The sequence below is a fragment of the Ahaetulla prasina genome, chromosome 1 (assembly GCF_028640845.1).
Source record: "Ahaetulla prasina isolate Xishuangbanna chromosome 1, ASM2864084v1, whole genome shotgun sequence".
Classification (NCBI taxonomy): Eukaryota; Metazoa; Chordata; class Lepidosauria; order Squamata; family Colubridae; genus Ahaetulla; species Ahaetulla prasina.
The window spans coordinates 3486585-3501416 of record NC_080539.1 but is presented as its reverse complement, the minus strand read 5'-3'; the positions used below and the strand labels follow the sequence as shown (position 1 = coordinate 3501416).

The following is a 14832-nucleotide window of genomic DNA, read 5'->3' as shown; positions in this document are numbered from 1 at the left end:
CTCCCGGAGGAAAAATGAAGACAAAAAGAAGTTGAGAAAAAGAAGGAGAAAACATCAGTGGTAACCATGGGTGGCTGGAAACTCTTCTTTTCGCTCTGCCCCGCCGAGTCCTGCTCCTGTTTTCTGCTCAGAAATGACTGATGCCTGTCATTTGTGGGTCCCGTTGGGAACAATTTTATGCAGCTCTGGACTTTGTAAGACTAAAGACAGGACGTGGCGTTCGGAAACGATTAACCCCAAAAGTGGATTTGCGGCAAAACATCTTTAAAGCATCTTTCCGCGAGCATAAAAATGACACCAGTAAATTGGGAGGTCGGGTTTGATTTTTGGCAAGTATTTTATTAAAAAAAAGGAAGGAAGGAAGGAAGGAAGGAAGGAAGGAAGGAAGGAAGGAAGGAAGGAAGGAAGGAAGGAAGAAGGAAGGAGGAAGGAAGGAAGGAAGGAAGGAAGGAAGGAAGGAAGGAAGGAATAAAGGAAGGAGCGAGCTATGGAGGAAGGAAGGAGCTAGGAAGAAAAGAAGAAAGGAAGAAAGGAAGGAAGGAGCTATGGAGGAAGGAAGGAAGGAAGGAAGGAAGGAAGGAAGGAAGGAAGGAAGGAAGGAAGGACCACTTAGAGAGGGCTATAAAGCACTGTGAAGCAGTATATAAGTGCTATTGCTTGGGAAGGAAGGAAGGAAGGAAGGAAGAAGGAAGGAGCTAGGAAGAAAAGGAGGAGGAGGGAAGGAAGGAAGGAGCTATGGAGGAAGGAAGGACCACTTAGAGAGGGCTATAAAGCACTGTGAAGCAGTATATAAGTGCTATTGCTTGGGAAGGAAGGACCACTTAGAGAGGGCTATAAAGCACTGTGAAGCAGTATATAAGTGCTATTGCTTGGGAAGGAAGGAAGGAAGGAGCGAGCTATGGAGGAAGGAAGGACCACTTAGAGAGGGCTATAAAGCACTGTGAAGCAGTATATAAGTGCTATTGCTTGGGAAGGAAGGAAGGACCACTTAGAGAGGGCTATAAAGCACTGTGAAGCAGTATATAAGTGCTATTGCTTGGGAAGGAAGGAGGAAGGAAGGAAGGAAGGAGCTATGGAGGAAGGAAGGACCACTTAGAGAGGGCTATAAAGCACTGTGAAGCAGTATATAAGTGCTATTGCTTGGGAAGGAAGGAGCGAGCTATGGAGGAAGGAAGGAGCTATGGAGGAAGGAAGGACCACTTAGAGAGGGCTATAAAGCACTGTGAAGCAGTATATAAGTGCTATTGCTTGGGAAGGAAGGAGGAAGGAAGGACCACTTAGAGAGGGCTATAAAGCACTGTGAAGCAGTATATAAGTGCTATTGCTTGGGAAGGAAGGACCACTTAGAGAGGGCTATAAAGCACTGTGAAGCAGTATATAAGTGCTATTGCTTGGGAAGGAAGGACCACTTAGAGAGGGCTATAAAGCACTGTGAAGCAGTATATAAGTGCTATTGCTTGGGAAGGAAGGACCACTTAGAGAGGGCTATAAAGCACTGTGAAGCAGTATATAAGTGCTATTGCTTGGGAAGGAAGGACCACTTAGAGAGGGCTATAAAGCACTGTGAAGCAGTATATAAGTGCTATTGCTTGGGAAGGAAGGACCACTTAGAGAGGGCTATAAAGCACTGTGAAGCAGTATATAAGTGCTATTGCTTGGGAAGGAAGGAGGAAGGAAGGAGCTATGGAGGAAGGAAGGAGCGAGCTATGGAGGAAGGAAGGAGCGAGCTATGGAGGAAGGAAGGACCACTTAGAGAGGGCTATAAAGCACTGTGAAGCAGTATATAAGTGCTATTGCTTGGGAAGGAAGGAGGAAGGAAGGAGCTAGGAAGAAAAGAAGAGGAGGACTTCAGATCCCAGAATTCCCTGCCAGCCATGCTTTTAGAGGATGGACTTCAACCCCAGAATTCCCCAGTCAGCATGCTTTAAGAGGAGGACTTCAGATCCCAGAATTCCCCAGTCAGCATGCTTTAAGAGGAGGACTTCAGATCCCAGAATTCCCCAGTCAGCATGCTTTAAGAGGAGGACTTCAGATCCCAGAATTCCCCAGCCAGACTCCTTTAAGGTGGATGGACTTCAACTCCCAGAATTCTTCAGCCAGCAAGTTTTAAGATGGATGGACTTCAACCCCAGAATTCCCCAACCAGACTCCTTTAAGGTGGATGGACTTCAACTCCCAGAATTCCCTGCCAGCCATGCTTTTAGAGGATGGACTTCCACTCCCAGAATTCCCTGCCAGCCATGCTTTTAGAGGATGGACTTCAACTCCCAGAATTCTTCAGCCAGCAAGTTTTAAGATGGATGGACTTCCACTCCCAGAATTCCCCTGCCAGCCATGCTTTTAGAGGATGGACTTCAACTCCCAGAATTCCTGAGCCAGCATGGGGAACGGTGGCTCTTTTATGACATTTAGACTTCAATTCCCAGAATTCCTGAGGCAGCAATGTGAATTTTTTTTATTTATTTATTTACATTTATATCCCGCCCTTCTCCGAAGACTCAGGGCGGCTTACATTGTGTAAGGCAATAGTCTCATCCTATTTGTATATTATATACAAAGTCAACTTTTATTGCCCCCAACAATCTGGGTCCTCATTTTACCTACCTTATAAAGGATGGAAGGCTGAGTCCACCTTGGGCCTGGTGGGACTCGAACCTGTAGTAATTGCAAGCAGCTGTGTTTTAATAACAGGCTGTCTTACAGCCTGAGCCACCCAATTATGGCCCTTTGATGACTTATGGACTTCAACTCCCAGAATTCCTGGGCCAGCATGGGGAATGGTGGCTGTTTTATGACATTTAGACTTCAACTCCCAGAATTCATGAGGCAGCAATGGGAACTATGGCCCTTTGATGACTTATGGACTTCAACTCCCAGAATTCCTGAAGCAGCAGTGGGAACAGGGGCCCTTTTAAGACTTGGGACTTCAATTCACAGAATTCCTGGGCCAGCATGAGGAATGGTGGCCCTTTTATGACTTGGGACTTCAATTCCCAGAATTCCTGAGCCAACAGTGGGAACTATAACTTATGGACTATATAACTATAATTTATGGACTCCAACTCCCAGAATTCCTGAAGCAGCACTGGGAACGGTGGCCCTTTTATGACATTTCGATTTCAACTCCCAGAATTCCTGAGCCACATTGATCTAAATACATCAATGTCATTTGAATAGCTTTTATTCTGTTTAAAAAATAAATGTTAAATAATTTTTATTCGGATCAGTCATTCTGTTAAGACAGTGTAGGGTTTTCTGCTCGAGCAGAGGGTTAGATTGGCAGATCTCTTCCGACTCTTATTATTCCGTTCAGCAAATTTTATTTACGGCAAATAAGTATTTTTTTACAAAATTGAAATTCAGTTTCAATTGTTCCAATTTGATTTAAAATAAATTTTACTCGGTAAAAATCAGTTGGCTGCAAAGAGGCTTGCTTGTCTCCTAATTTTTTTTGCTGAATCAGTGATGTTCGTGGTATTTTTCTGCGCCAAACCGAGTGACTTTTCCACACCCAGCCACTAACATGGTTGTTCTCTTTTGTTGTATGTGTGCTTTTTTGTGTGTGTGTGTGTGCGTGTGTAGTGTAAGCACATCCTCGCCGTCTATCTGAGCCGAGCGATCGGGGCTTGTCAGGAGCAAAGCATCTCTGACCAACAACTGACAGCCCTGCTGCTCCCGGAGGAAAAATGAAGACAAAAAGAAGTTGAGAAAAAGAAGGAGAAAACATCAGTGGTAACCATGGGTGGCTGGAAACTCTTCTTTTCGCTCTGCCCCGCCGAGTCCTGCTCCTGTTTTCTGCTCAGAAATGACTGATGCCTGTCATTTGTGGGTCCCGTTGGGAACAATTTTATGCAGCTCTGGACTTTGTAAGACTAAAGACAGGACGTGGCGTTCGGAAACGATTAACCCCAAAAGTGGATTTGCGGCAAAACATCTTTAAAGCATCTTTCCGCGAGCATAAAAATGACACCAGTAAATTGGGAGGTCGGGTTTGATTTTTGGCAAGTATTTTATTAAAAAAAAGGAAGGAAGGAAGGAAGGAAGGAAGGAAGGAAGGAAGGAAGGAAGGAAGGAAGGAAGGAAGGAAGGAAGGAGGAAGGAAGGAAGGAAGGAAGGAAGGAAGGAAGGAAGGAAGGAAGGAAGGAAGGAAGGAAGGAGCGAGCTATGGAGGAAGGAAGGAGCTAGGAAGAAAAGAAGAAAGGAAGAAAGGAAGGAAGGAGCTATGGAGGAAGGAAGGAAGGAAGGAAGGAAGGAAGGAAGGAAGGAAGGAAGGAAGGAAGGAAGGACCACTTAGAGAGGGCTATAAAGCACTGTGAAGCAGTATATAAGTGCTATTGCTTGGGAAGGAAGGATGGAAGGAAAGAAGAAAAGGGAGGGAGAAAAGGGATGTAGGCAGGAAGGAAGGAGGAATGGAGAGGAAGAAAAAAAGGAAGAAAAAGGAGGGAGGAGGGAAGGAAGGAAGAGTAGGAAAGAAAGAAAAAAAAAGAAAGAAAGGAAAGAAGGAAGAAAGGAAGGAAAGAGAGAGAAGCAATTGTTTAAATCTGGCTTCCTCTTCGCCAATTTAAACCAATAATTTAGTTCAAGCAAAAAAAGACCCCCCTTAAAATTCTCTCCATTGCATTCACAATATTTTAATAAAAAAAAAAAAAAGCACATTACTGGCCTACTAAAAAAGGATTTCCCATACGAGAATACCAGCAGCATCAAATAACTGATGACAAACTTAAATTAATCTTTAAAAAAAAAATAAAGAGTTCAGTGGGTAAAGTTAACAGCTTCATACAAAAACACCAAATTATCACGCGTATTAAATTTCAATTCCATTGCTCCGGTGGTTTTATTTTTGGAGCAAGGCAAGGACCACAAGACATTTAACAGTTCCCACCCACACAGGCAGACAAACACACAAAGAGCAGCGTGGTTTCGAAAACCTGCCCTTCTAATGGAGGCAAAGATTAAAAGTCAGTAAATGTAAATTAAATCTCACCGTCATACAAAGGGCTCAGGTAGCAGGAGAAGCCCTTTAATTGTACACCAGTGTTTCCCAACCTCAGCAACATGAAATCGTGTGGACTTCCACTCCCAGAATTCCCCTGCCAGCCATGCTTTTAGAGGGATGGACTTCAACTCCCAGAATTCCCCAGCCAGACTCCTTTAAGGTGGATGGACTTCAACTCCCAGAATTCCCCAGTCAGCATGCTTTAAGAGGGGAGGACTTCAGATCCCAGAATTCTTCAGCCAGCAAGTTTTAAGATGGATGGACTTCCACTTCCAGAATTCCCCAACCAGACTCCTTTAAGGTGGATGGACTTCAACTCCCAGAATTCCCCAGTCAGCATGCTTTAAGAGGGGAGGACTTCAGATCCCAGAATTCTTCAGCCAGCAAGTTTTAAGATGGATGGACTTCCACTCCCAGAATTCCCCAGCCAGAATCCTTTAAGATATGTGGACTTCAACTCCCAGAATCCCCCAGCCAGCATGGATTGAAGTCCACCCTTCTTAAACATGCTGCCTGGGGAATTCTGGGAGTTGCAGTCCGCATGGCGTCCCATTGCTGAGGTCAAGGAATACTATTGCACTCAAAACAAAACCGAGCACTTGCAGAGCCGTTCTTGTTCCAACACTCCTGCGTATCTCAGGAAGTCACGCAGATTGTCCTTGACCTACGACCAATCAAAATTACAACAAACCTCCCCAGGGTTACCGAAGGCCCAGTTCTGAAGTCACAACGGCCTCATTTTAGATGCTTGTCCACTGGCTCACCTATACGGCCCTTCGCAGCGTCTCTGTTACGACCTTTCTACCCAAACCCAAAACGATTTCGCAAAACCAGCCCTTAACGAACGATTGCTTCGCTTAATGACTGCTTCCCACAAAAAAAAAAGTCGTAAAAGCAGGCCGATCATGTGGGGGGAGGGGTGCCCCGCTTTCCAACCATCACGACTTACAGTCGTAAGGGACGGTCGTAAGCTGAGGACTACCTGATTGTGAACCTCCTGGCAGCTTGTTTCCCACTGGACGGCGCGCGGTGCGTCCTGCCACGATTAAGGGGACGGAACAAAGCTCTACTGTCCGTCCCGCCGACCTCAAACGTAGGTGGGCGATGTGTTCAGGTTGTTCGCCGCCAGGTGACGGCAGCTGCCGCCGCCGCCGCCACCACCACCACCGTTGCTCCCTTTGGGAAAATCCTCGTCCTTGCACAGGACGTAACGCGAGAGGATCTTGCGGAAGGTGTACCGGAAGTCCCGGATGCGATAGGCGTAAATGATGGGGTTGACCACCGAGTTGGTGTGGGAGAGGATGATGGTTAAATACATGATCCAGTCGCGCTTGCTCGCCGCGAACGTCGGGTAGAAGAGCGTCAGGCAGTTGAGGATGTGCAGCGGCAGCCAGCAGAGGGCAAAGAGGCCCACAATGATGGCCAGCGACTTAGCGGCGCTGACCTCCTTCTGCAGGGTCATCCGGCAGTTGCCCACCAGCTCGATCTGGCGCAGCTGCTTGCAGGCCACGGCGAAGATCTTGATGTAGATGCAGAGCATGATGAAGAGCGGCAGGAGGACGCAGCCGAAGAAGTTGAAGTAGACCATGTAGCTCATGGGGACCACGTTCTCGAAGAGGCAGGTCACCAGGCAGTTCCCGCTGGGCGTCCATGTCTCGTTGGTGCAGTTCTTCACCACCTCCATCCTGTTCCAGCCCATCAGCGGCGTCAGGCCGATGATGAAGGAGAGGAACCAGAGGACGGCGATGAGTCCGCGGGCTCGCTTCCCCGTCACCAGGCTCTTGTATCTGCAAACAAACAAACAAACACACAAAGGACAAGAAGGACAGGATCAGAAAAAGGAGAGGGGGGGCAGGATCCCTTTTGTCCTCGGGGTAGGATGGTTGGGCACAGGCGGTCCTTGGCTTACAACCACGATGAACCCCCAACGTTCCTCTTGTCATTTGTTAAGGGAGCTTTGCTCCCGTGTTACAACTTTTCTTGGTTGTGAAGTGAGTCACTGCTGCTGTTTAAGTTAGTAACCCGGCTGTTAAGGGAACCCGCCTTCCCCACTGACTTTGGGTGTCAGAAAGAAAGAATAGAATAGAATAGAACAGAACAGAACAGAACAGAATAGAATAGAACAGAATAGAATGGAATAGAACGGAAGAGAGAGAATAGAATAGAATAGAATAGAATAGAATAGAATAGAATAGAATAGAATAGAATAGAATAGAATAAGAGAGAATAGAATAGAATTAGAATAGAGAGAGAATAGAATAGAACAGAATAGAATAGAATAGAATAGAATAGAATAGAATAGAATAGAATAGAATAGAATAGAATAGAAAATAGAATAGAATTAGAATTAGTCCGCTAGACTTAAAGTTGCCAAGATTGGAGATCCCTGCACTAAATGAACTCTTGTAAATCTGTATACTACAGGTAGCCCTTGATTTACAACAGTCCATTGGAAAAAGTGACTTATGACCGTTTTTCACACTTAGGACTCCTGCAGCATCCGCACGGCCACACGATCAAATTCAGATGCTTGCCAACGGACTCATATTTACGACGGTCTCAGTGTCCTGGAGTCATGTGATCCCCTTTTGCGACCTTCGGACAAGATAGGGCCTCTGTGGCTCAGACTGCTAATGCAGTCTGTTATTAACAGCAGCTGCTTGCAATTACTGCAGGTTCAAGTCCCACCAGGCCCCAGGTTGACTCAGCCTTCCATCCTTTATAAGGTAGGTAAAATGAGGACCCAGATTGTTGGGGGGGCAATAAAAGTTGACTTTGTATATAATATACAAATGGATGAAGACTATTGCTTGACACAGTGGAAGCCGCCCTGAGTCTTCGGAGAAGGGCGGGATATAAATGCAAATAAAATAAAATCCAAGGGGAAGCCGGATTCACTTAATAAGCACGGTATTAACTGAAGAACTGCAGCGGTTCACTTAACAACTGTGGCGTCAAACGGGGAAAACTCACTTAACGGATGTCTCACGTAGCAGCATAAATTTCGGGGCTCGGTTGTGGCCATAAGACGAGGACTACCTGTTGTCTTTTTTTTTCTCGCGGGGACAACAAAAGAGGGCTTAAACCTGCAGGACGCGCTTGGATGCTGGACAAGAACAATGAGGCGATATGAGAAAGCAGGAGGAGAAGGAAGGGTCGCAGCTGGACGTTGGGCCTTGACTGGAACGCCTGCTTCCCCTCCCAAAAATTCCACAAATTCCAAAATGTAACGGACCAAGAACAAGAGCTGCAAGTCGCCCTGAGCCACGGGTCTCCAACCTTGGCAACTTTAAGACTTGTGGACTTCAACTCCCAGAATTCCTCAGCCAGCTCTGCTTTTTTTTTTTTTTTTATTTGCATTTATATCCCACCCTTCTCCGAAGACTCAGGGCGGCTTACACTATGTCAGCAATAGTCTTCATTCTATTTGTATATTTATATACAAAGTCAACTTATTGCCCCCAACAATCTGGGTCCTCATTTTACCTACCTTATAAAGGATGGAAGGCTGAGTCAACCTTGGGCCTGGTGGGGCTTGAACCTGCAGTAATTGCAGGCAGCTGTGTTTTAATAACAGGCTATCTTACAGCCTGAGCCACCACGGCCCTTGCATTTATATCCTGCCCTTCTCCGAAGACTCAGGGCGGCTTACACTGTGTCAAGCAATAGTCTTCATCCATTTGTATATTATATACAAAGTCAACTTTTATTGCCCCCCCAACAATCTGGGTCCTCATTTTACCTACCTTATAAAGGACGGGAGGCTGAGTCAACCTTGGGCCTGGTGGGACTCGAACTTGCAGTAATTGCAAGCCACTGCTGTTAATAACAGACTGCATTAGCAATCTGAGCCACCAGAGGCTTGAAGACTTGTTGACTTCAACTCCCAGAATTCCAGAAGTCTTTATTCATTTATTTATTTATTTATTTATTTTGTCACAACAATATATGTAGGTATCATACAAAAAGATTATATAGTATATAAACACTTATATGAGTAAATATAAGGAGGTATAAGCATATATATATATATATAGGAAGAAGAAAAGAAAAACAATAGGACAGGAACGGTAGGCACGTTTGTGCGCTTATGCACGCCCCTTATGCTCCTCTTAGGAATAGGGTGAGGTCAATAGTAGATAGTCTTTGGTTAAAGCTTTTAGGATTATGAGAAGAGACCACAGAGTCAGGTAATGAGTTCCAAGCACTGATGATTCTGTTACAGAAGTCATATTTTCTGCAATCTAGATTAAAGCGGTTGACATTAAGTTTAAATCTATTAGTTGCTCTAGTATTATTGCAATTAAAGCTGAAGTCTTTAACAGGAAAGACATTACAATAGATGATTCTGTGAGTTAAGCTTAGGTCTTGTCGAAGGCGACGGAGTTCCAAGTTTTCTAAGCCGAGGATTTCAAGTCTTCAAGCAAAGCTGGCTGAGGAATTCTGGGAATTGAAGTCCACAAGTCTTAAAGTCGCCAAAGTTGGAGAGCCCTGGACTAGAACAGAATTGACCCAGAATATAGGTCAGAATCTAGACTAGATTAGACTAGGATAGAATAGATTAGAATAGAATAAAAGTTAAAATAGAGTAGAATAGAATAGGAACCTAGAACTAAGGAGAAATTTGCTGACAGTTAGAACAATTAATCAGTGGAACGACTTGCCTGCAGAAGTTGTGAATGCTCCAACACTGGAAATTTTTAAGAAAATGTTGGATAACCATTTGTCTGAAGTGATGTAGGGTTTCCTGCCTGGGCAGGGGGTTGGACTAGAAGGCCTCCAAGGTCCCTTCCAACTCTGTTATTATTATTATTATTATAGGATAGAATAAAAGTTAACATAGAATAGAATGGAATGGAATACAAAATAATAGAATAGTATAGAATAGAATTAAAGTCAGCATTAGCATTAGAAAAGAATTAGAATAGAATAATAAGAATAGAATAATAAGAATAGAATAGAATTGGAATCAAACGGAATTAGAATACAATAAGAATTAAATAGAATTAAAATTTAAAAAAAAGGGACTTAGGGCTGTTTTTCGAACCGTTGCAGCAACCTCCCAGGGTCACGTGATCAAAATTCAGATGCTTGGCAACTGACTCGTATTTATGACAGTGTCCCAGGGTCACAGCAAGCAAAGTCAATGGGGAAGCTAGATTCACTTAACAATCATGTGACTAAGTTAACTACTTAAAGCAGGCTGGCTGGGGGATTCTGGGAGTGGAAGTCCTCCCCTCTTAAAGCAGGCTGGCTGGGGGATTCTGGGAGTGGAAGTCCACCCCTCTTAAAGCAGGCTGGCTGGGGGATTCTGGGAGTGGAAGTCCACCCCTCTTAAAGCAGGCTGGCTGGGGGATTCTGGGAGTGGAAGTCCACCCCTCTTAAAGCAGGCTGGCTGGGGGATTCTGGGAGTGGAAGTCCACCCTTCTTAAAGCAGGCTGGCTGGGGGATTCTGGGAGTGGAAGTCCACCCTTCTTAAAGCAGGCTGGCTGGGGGATTCTGGGAGTGGAAGTCCACCCCTCTTAAAGCAGGCTCGCTGGAGGATTCTGGGAGTGGAAGTCCTCCCCTCTTAAAGCAGGCTGGCTGGGGGATTCTGGGAGTGGAAGTCCTCCCCTCTTAAACCATCCTGGCTGAGGGATTCTGGGAGTGGAAGTCCTCCCCTCTTAAAGCAGGCTGGCTGGGGGATTCTGGGAGTGGAAGTCCTCCCCTCTTAAAGCAGGCTGGCTGGGGAATTCTGGGTGGAAGTCCACCTCTTAAAACAGGCTGGCTGCGGGATTCTGGGAGTGGAACTCCTCCCCTCTTAAAGCAGGCTGGCTGGGGGATTCTGGGTGTGGAAGTCCTCCCCTCTTAAAGCAGGCTGGCTGGGGGATTCTGGGGGAAGTCCACCTTCTTAAAGCAGGCTGGCTGGGGATTCTGGGAGTGGAAGTCCACCTCTTAAAGCATGCTGCCTGGGAATTCTGGGAGTGGAAGTCCACCTTCTAAACATGCTGCCTGGGAATTCTGGGAGTGGAAGTCCACCTTCTAAACATGCTGCCTGGGAATTCTGGGAGTGGAAGTCCACCTTCTAAACATGCTGCCTGGGAATTCTGGGAGTGGAAGTCCACCTTCTAAACATGCTGCCTGGGAATTCTGGGAGTGGAAGTCCACCTTCTAAACATGCTGCCTGGGAATTCTGGGAGTGGAAGTCCACCTTCTAAACATGCTGCCTGGGAATTCTGGGAGTGAAGTCCACCTTCTAAACATGCTGCCTGGGAATTCTGGGAGTGGAAGTCCACCTTCTAAACATGCTGCCTGGGAATTCTGGGAGTGGAAGTCCACCTTCTAAACATGCTGCCTGGGAATTCTGGGAGTGGAAGTCCACCTTCTAAACATGCTGCCTGGGAATTCTGGGAGTGGAAGTCCACCTTCTAAACATGCTGCCTGGGAATTCTGGGAGTGGAAGTCCACCTTCTAAACATGCTGCCTGGGAATTCTGGGAGTGGAAGTCCACCTTCTAAACATGCTGCCTGGGAATTCTGGGAGTGAAGTCCACCTTCTAAACATGCTGCCTGGGAATTCTGGGTGGAAGTCCACCTTCTAAACATGCTGCCTGGGAATTCTGGGAGTGAAGTCCACCTTCTAAACATGCTGCCTGGGAATTCTGGGAGTGGAAGTCCACCTTCTAAACATGCTGCCTGGGAATTCTGGGAGTGGAAGTCCACCTTCTAAACATGCTGCCTGGGAATTCTGGGAGTGAAGTCCACCTTCTAAACATGCTGCCTGGGAATTCTGGGAGTGGAAGTCCACCTTCTAAACATGCTGCCTGGGAATTCTGGGAGTTGAAGCTCACCCATCTTAAAGCATGCTGGCTGGGGAATTCTGGGAGTGGGAGCTCACCCCATTACGCAGCACTGGGGATTCGAACCACTGAACGGCCGACCTTTCGATCGACAAGCTCAGCGTCTTATCCACTGAGCCACCGCATCCCTACTGGGTATGATCTAGTTTAATAGAAACAAACAGGGGGTGACATGATAGCACTCTTCCAATATTTGAGGGGCTGCCCCAAAGAAAATGGGGGGGGGGTGTTTCAACCTATTCTCCAAAGCGCCTGTTCAACCTTCACACAGGTAGTCCTTGACTTAGGATCACAACTGAGCCCAAGATTTCTGACGCTCGTTAAGTGAATTCTGCACCATTTTGCAACCTTTCCTGCCACTGCGGTGAAGTGAAATCACGGCAGTTCGTAAGTTGATCGCACGGCGGTTAAGTCCGGCTTCCCCCGCCGACTGCTGGTCAGACGGTCGCAAAATGGATCGCGTGGTCCCAGATACGGCAACCGTCATAAATACGAGTCACCTTGCTAAAGGTCTGAACTTTGATCATGTGACCGTCGGGAAGGGTGTTAAACGGTCGTGTGAAAATCGATCATCGTTCACTTTTTTTTCGGTGACTTTCTAACTTTGGTCACTAAATCAGGGGTCTGCAACCTTGACAGCTTTAAGCCTGGAGGACTTCAACTCCCAGAATGCCCCAGCCAGCTTTGCTGGCTGGGGAATTCTGGGAGTTGAAATCCGCTAGACTTAAAGTTGCCAAGATTGGAGATCCCTGCACTAAATGAACTCTTGTAAATCTGTATACTACAGGTAGCCCTTGATTTACAACAGTCCATTGGAAAAAGTGACTTATGACCGTTTTTCACACTTAGGACTCCTGCAGCATCCGCACGGCCACACGATCAAATTCAGATGCTTGCCAACGGACTCATATTTACGACGGTCTCAGTGTCCTGGAGTCATGTGATCCCCTTTTGCGACCTTCGGACAAGATAGGGCCTCTGTGGCTCAGACTGCTAATGCAGTCTGTTATTAACAGCAGCTGCTTGCAATTACTGCAGGTTCAAGTCCCACCAGGCCCCAGGTTGACTCAGCCTTCCATCCTTTATAAGGTAGGTAAAATGAGGACCCAGATTGTTGGGGGGGCAATAAAAGTTGACTTTGTATATAATATACAAATGGATGAAGACTATTGCTTGACACAGTGGAAGCCGCCCTGAGTCTTCGGAGAAGGGCGGGATATAAATGCAAATAAAATAAAATCCAAGGGGAAGCCGGATTCACTTAACAAGCACGGTATTAACTGAAGAACTGCAGCGGTTCACTTAACAACTGTGGCGTCAAACGGGGAAAACTCACTTAACGGATGTCTCACGTAGCAGCATAAATTTCGGGGCTCGGTTGTGGCCGTAAGACGAGGACTACCTGTTGTCTTTTTTTTTCTCGCGGGGACAACAAAAGAGGGCTTAAACCTGCAGGACGCGCTTGGATGCTGGACAAGAACAATGAGGCGATATGAGAAAGCAGGAGGAGAAGGAAGGGTCGCAGCTGGACGTTGGGCCTTGACTGGAACGCCCGCTTCCCCTCCCAAAAATTCCACAAATTCCAAAATGTAACGGACCAAGAACAAGAGCTGCAAGTCGCCCTAAGCCACGGGTCTCCAACCTTGGCAACTTTAAGACTTGTAGACTTCAACTCCCAGAATTCCTCAGCCAGCTCTGCTTTTTTTTTTTTTATTTGCATTTATATCCCACCCTTCTCCGAAGACTCAGGCGGCTTACACTATGTCAGCAATAGTCTTCATTCTATTTGTATATTATATACAAAGTCAACTTATTGCCCCCAACAATCTGGGTCCTCATTTTACCTACCTTATAAAGGATGGAAGGTGGGACTTGAACCTGCAGTAATTGCAGGCAGCTGTGTTAATAACAGGCTATCTTACAGCCTGAGCCACCACGGCCCTTGCATTTATATCCCGCCTTTCTCCGAAGACTCAGGGCGGCTTACACTGTGTCAAGCAATAGTCTTCATCCATTTGTATATTTATATACAAAGTCAACTTTTATTGCCCCCAATAATCTGGGTCCTCATTTTACCTACCTTATAAAGGACGGGAGGCTGAGTCAACCTTGGGCCTGGTGGGACTCGAACTTGCAGTAATTGCAAGCCACTGCTGTTAATAACAGACTGCATTAGCAATCTGAGCCACCAGAGGCTTGAAGACTTGTGGACTTCAACTCCCAGAATTCCAGAAGTCTTCAAGCAAAGCTGGCTGAGGAATTCTGGGAATTGATGGCCACAAGTCTTAAAGTCGCCGAAGTTGGAGACCCCTGGACTAGAATAGAATTGACCAGAATATAGGTTAGAATGTAGACTAGATTAGACTAGGATAGAATAGATTAGATTAGAATACAAGTTAAAATAGAGTAGAATAGAGCAGGATAGAATAAAAGTTAACATAGAATGGAATGGAATAAGAAATAATAGAATAGTATAGAATAGAATTAAAGTCAGCATTGGCATTAGAAAAGAATTATAATATAATAATAAGAATAGAATAGAATAGAATTGGAATCAAATGGAATTAGAATACAATAAGAATTAAATAGAATTAAAAAAATTTTAAAAGGGACTTAGGGCTGTTTTTCGAACTTGCAGCCGTTGCAGCAAATCTGATCAAAATTCAGATGCTTGGCAACTGACTCGTATTTATGACAGTGTCCCAGGGTCACAGCAAGCAAAGTCAATGGGGAAACTAGATTCACTTAACAATCCTGTGACTATGTTAACCACTTAAAGCATGGCTGGCTGGGGGATTCTGGGAGTGGAAGTCCACCCCTCTTAAAGCAGGCTGGCTGGGGGATTCTGGGAGTGGAAGTCCACCCCTCTTAAAGCATGCTGGCTGGGGGATTCTGGGAATGGAAGTCCACCCCTCTTAAAGCATGGCTGGCTGGGGGATTCTGGGAATGGAAGTCCACCCCTCTTAAAGCATGGCTGGCTGGGGGATTCTGGGAG

At 45.9% G+C, this 14832-nt stretch overlaps 1 protein-coding gene across 1 annotated transcript in view; it reads right to left on the bottom strand.

Annotated features, from left to right (window-relative positions):
- Positions 1-4740: 4740 nt before the first annotated feature.
- Positions 4741-14832, bottom strand: part of ADORA2B (adenosine A2b receptor) — a 48074-nt gene continuing 37982 nt past the window's right edge. Inside the window, exon 2 of the mRNA XM_058163841.1 lies at positions 4741-6786. Within this exon, the coding sequence (XP_058019824.1) occupies positions 6087-6786 (700 nt within the window). The 3' untranslated portion in view covers positions 4741-6086. The remainder of the gene's footprint in view (positions 6787-14832) is intronic.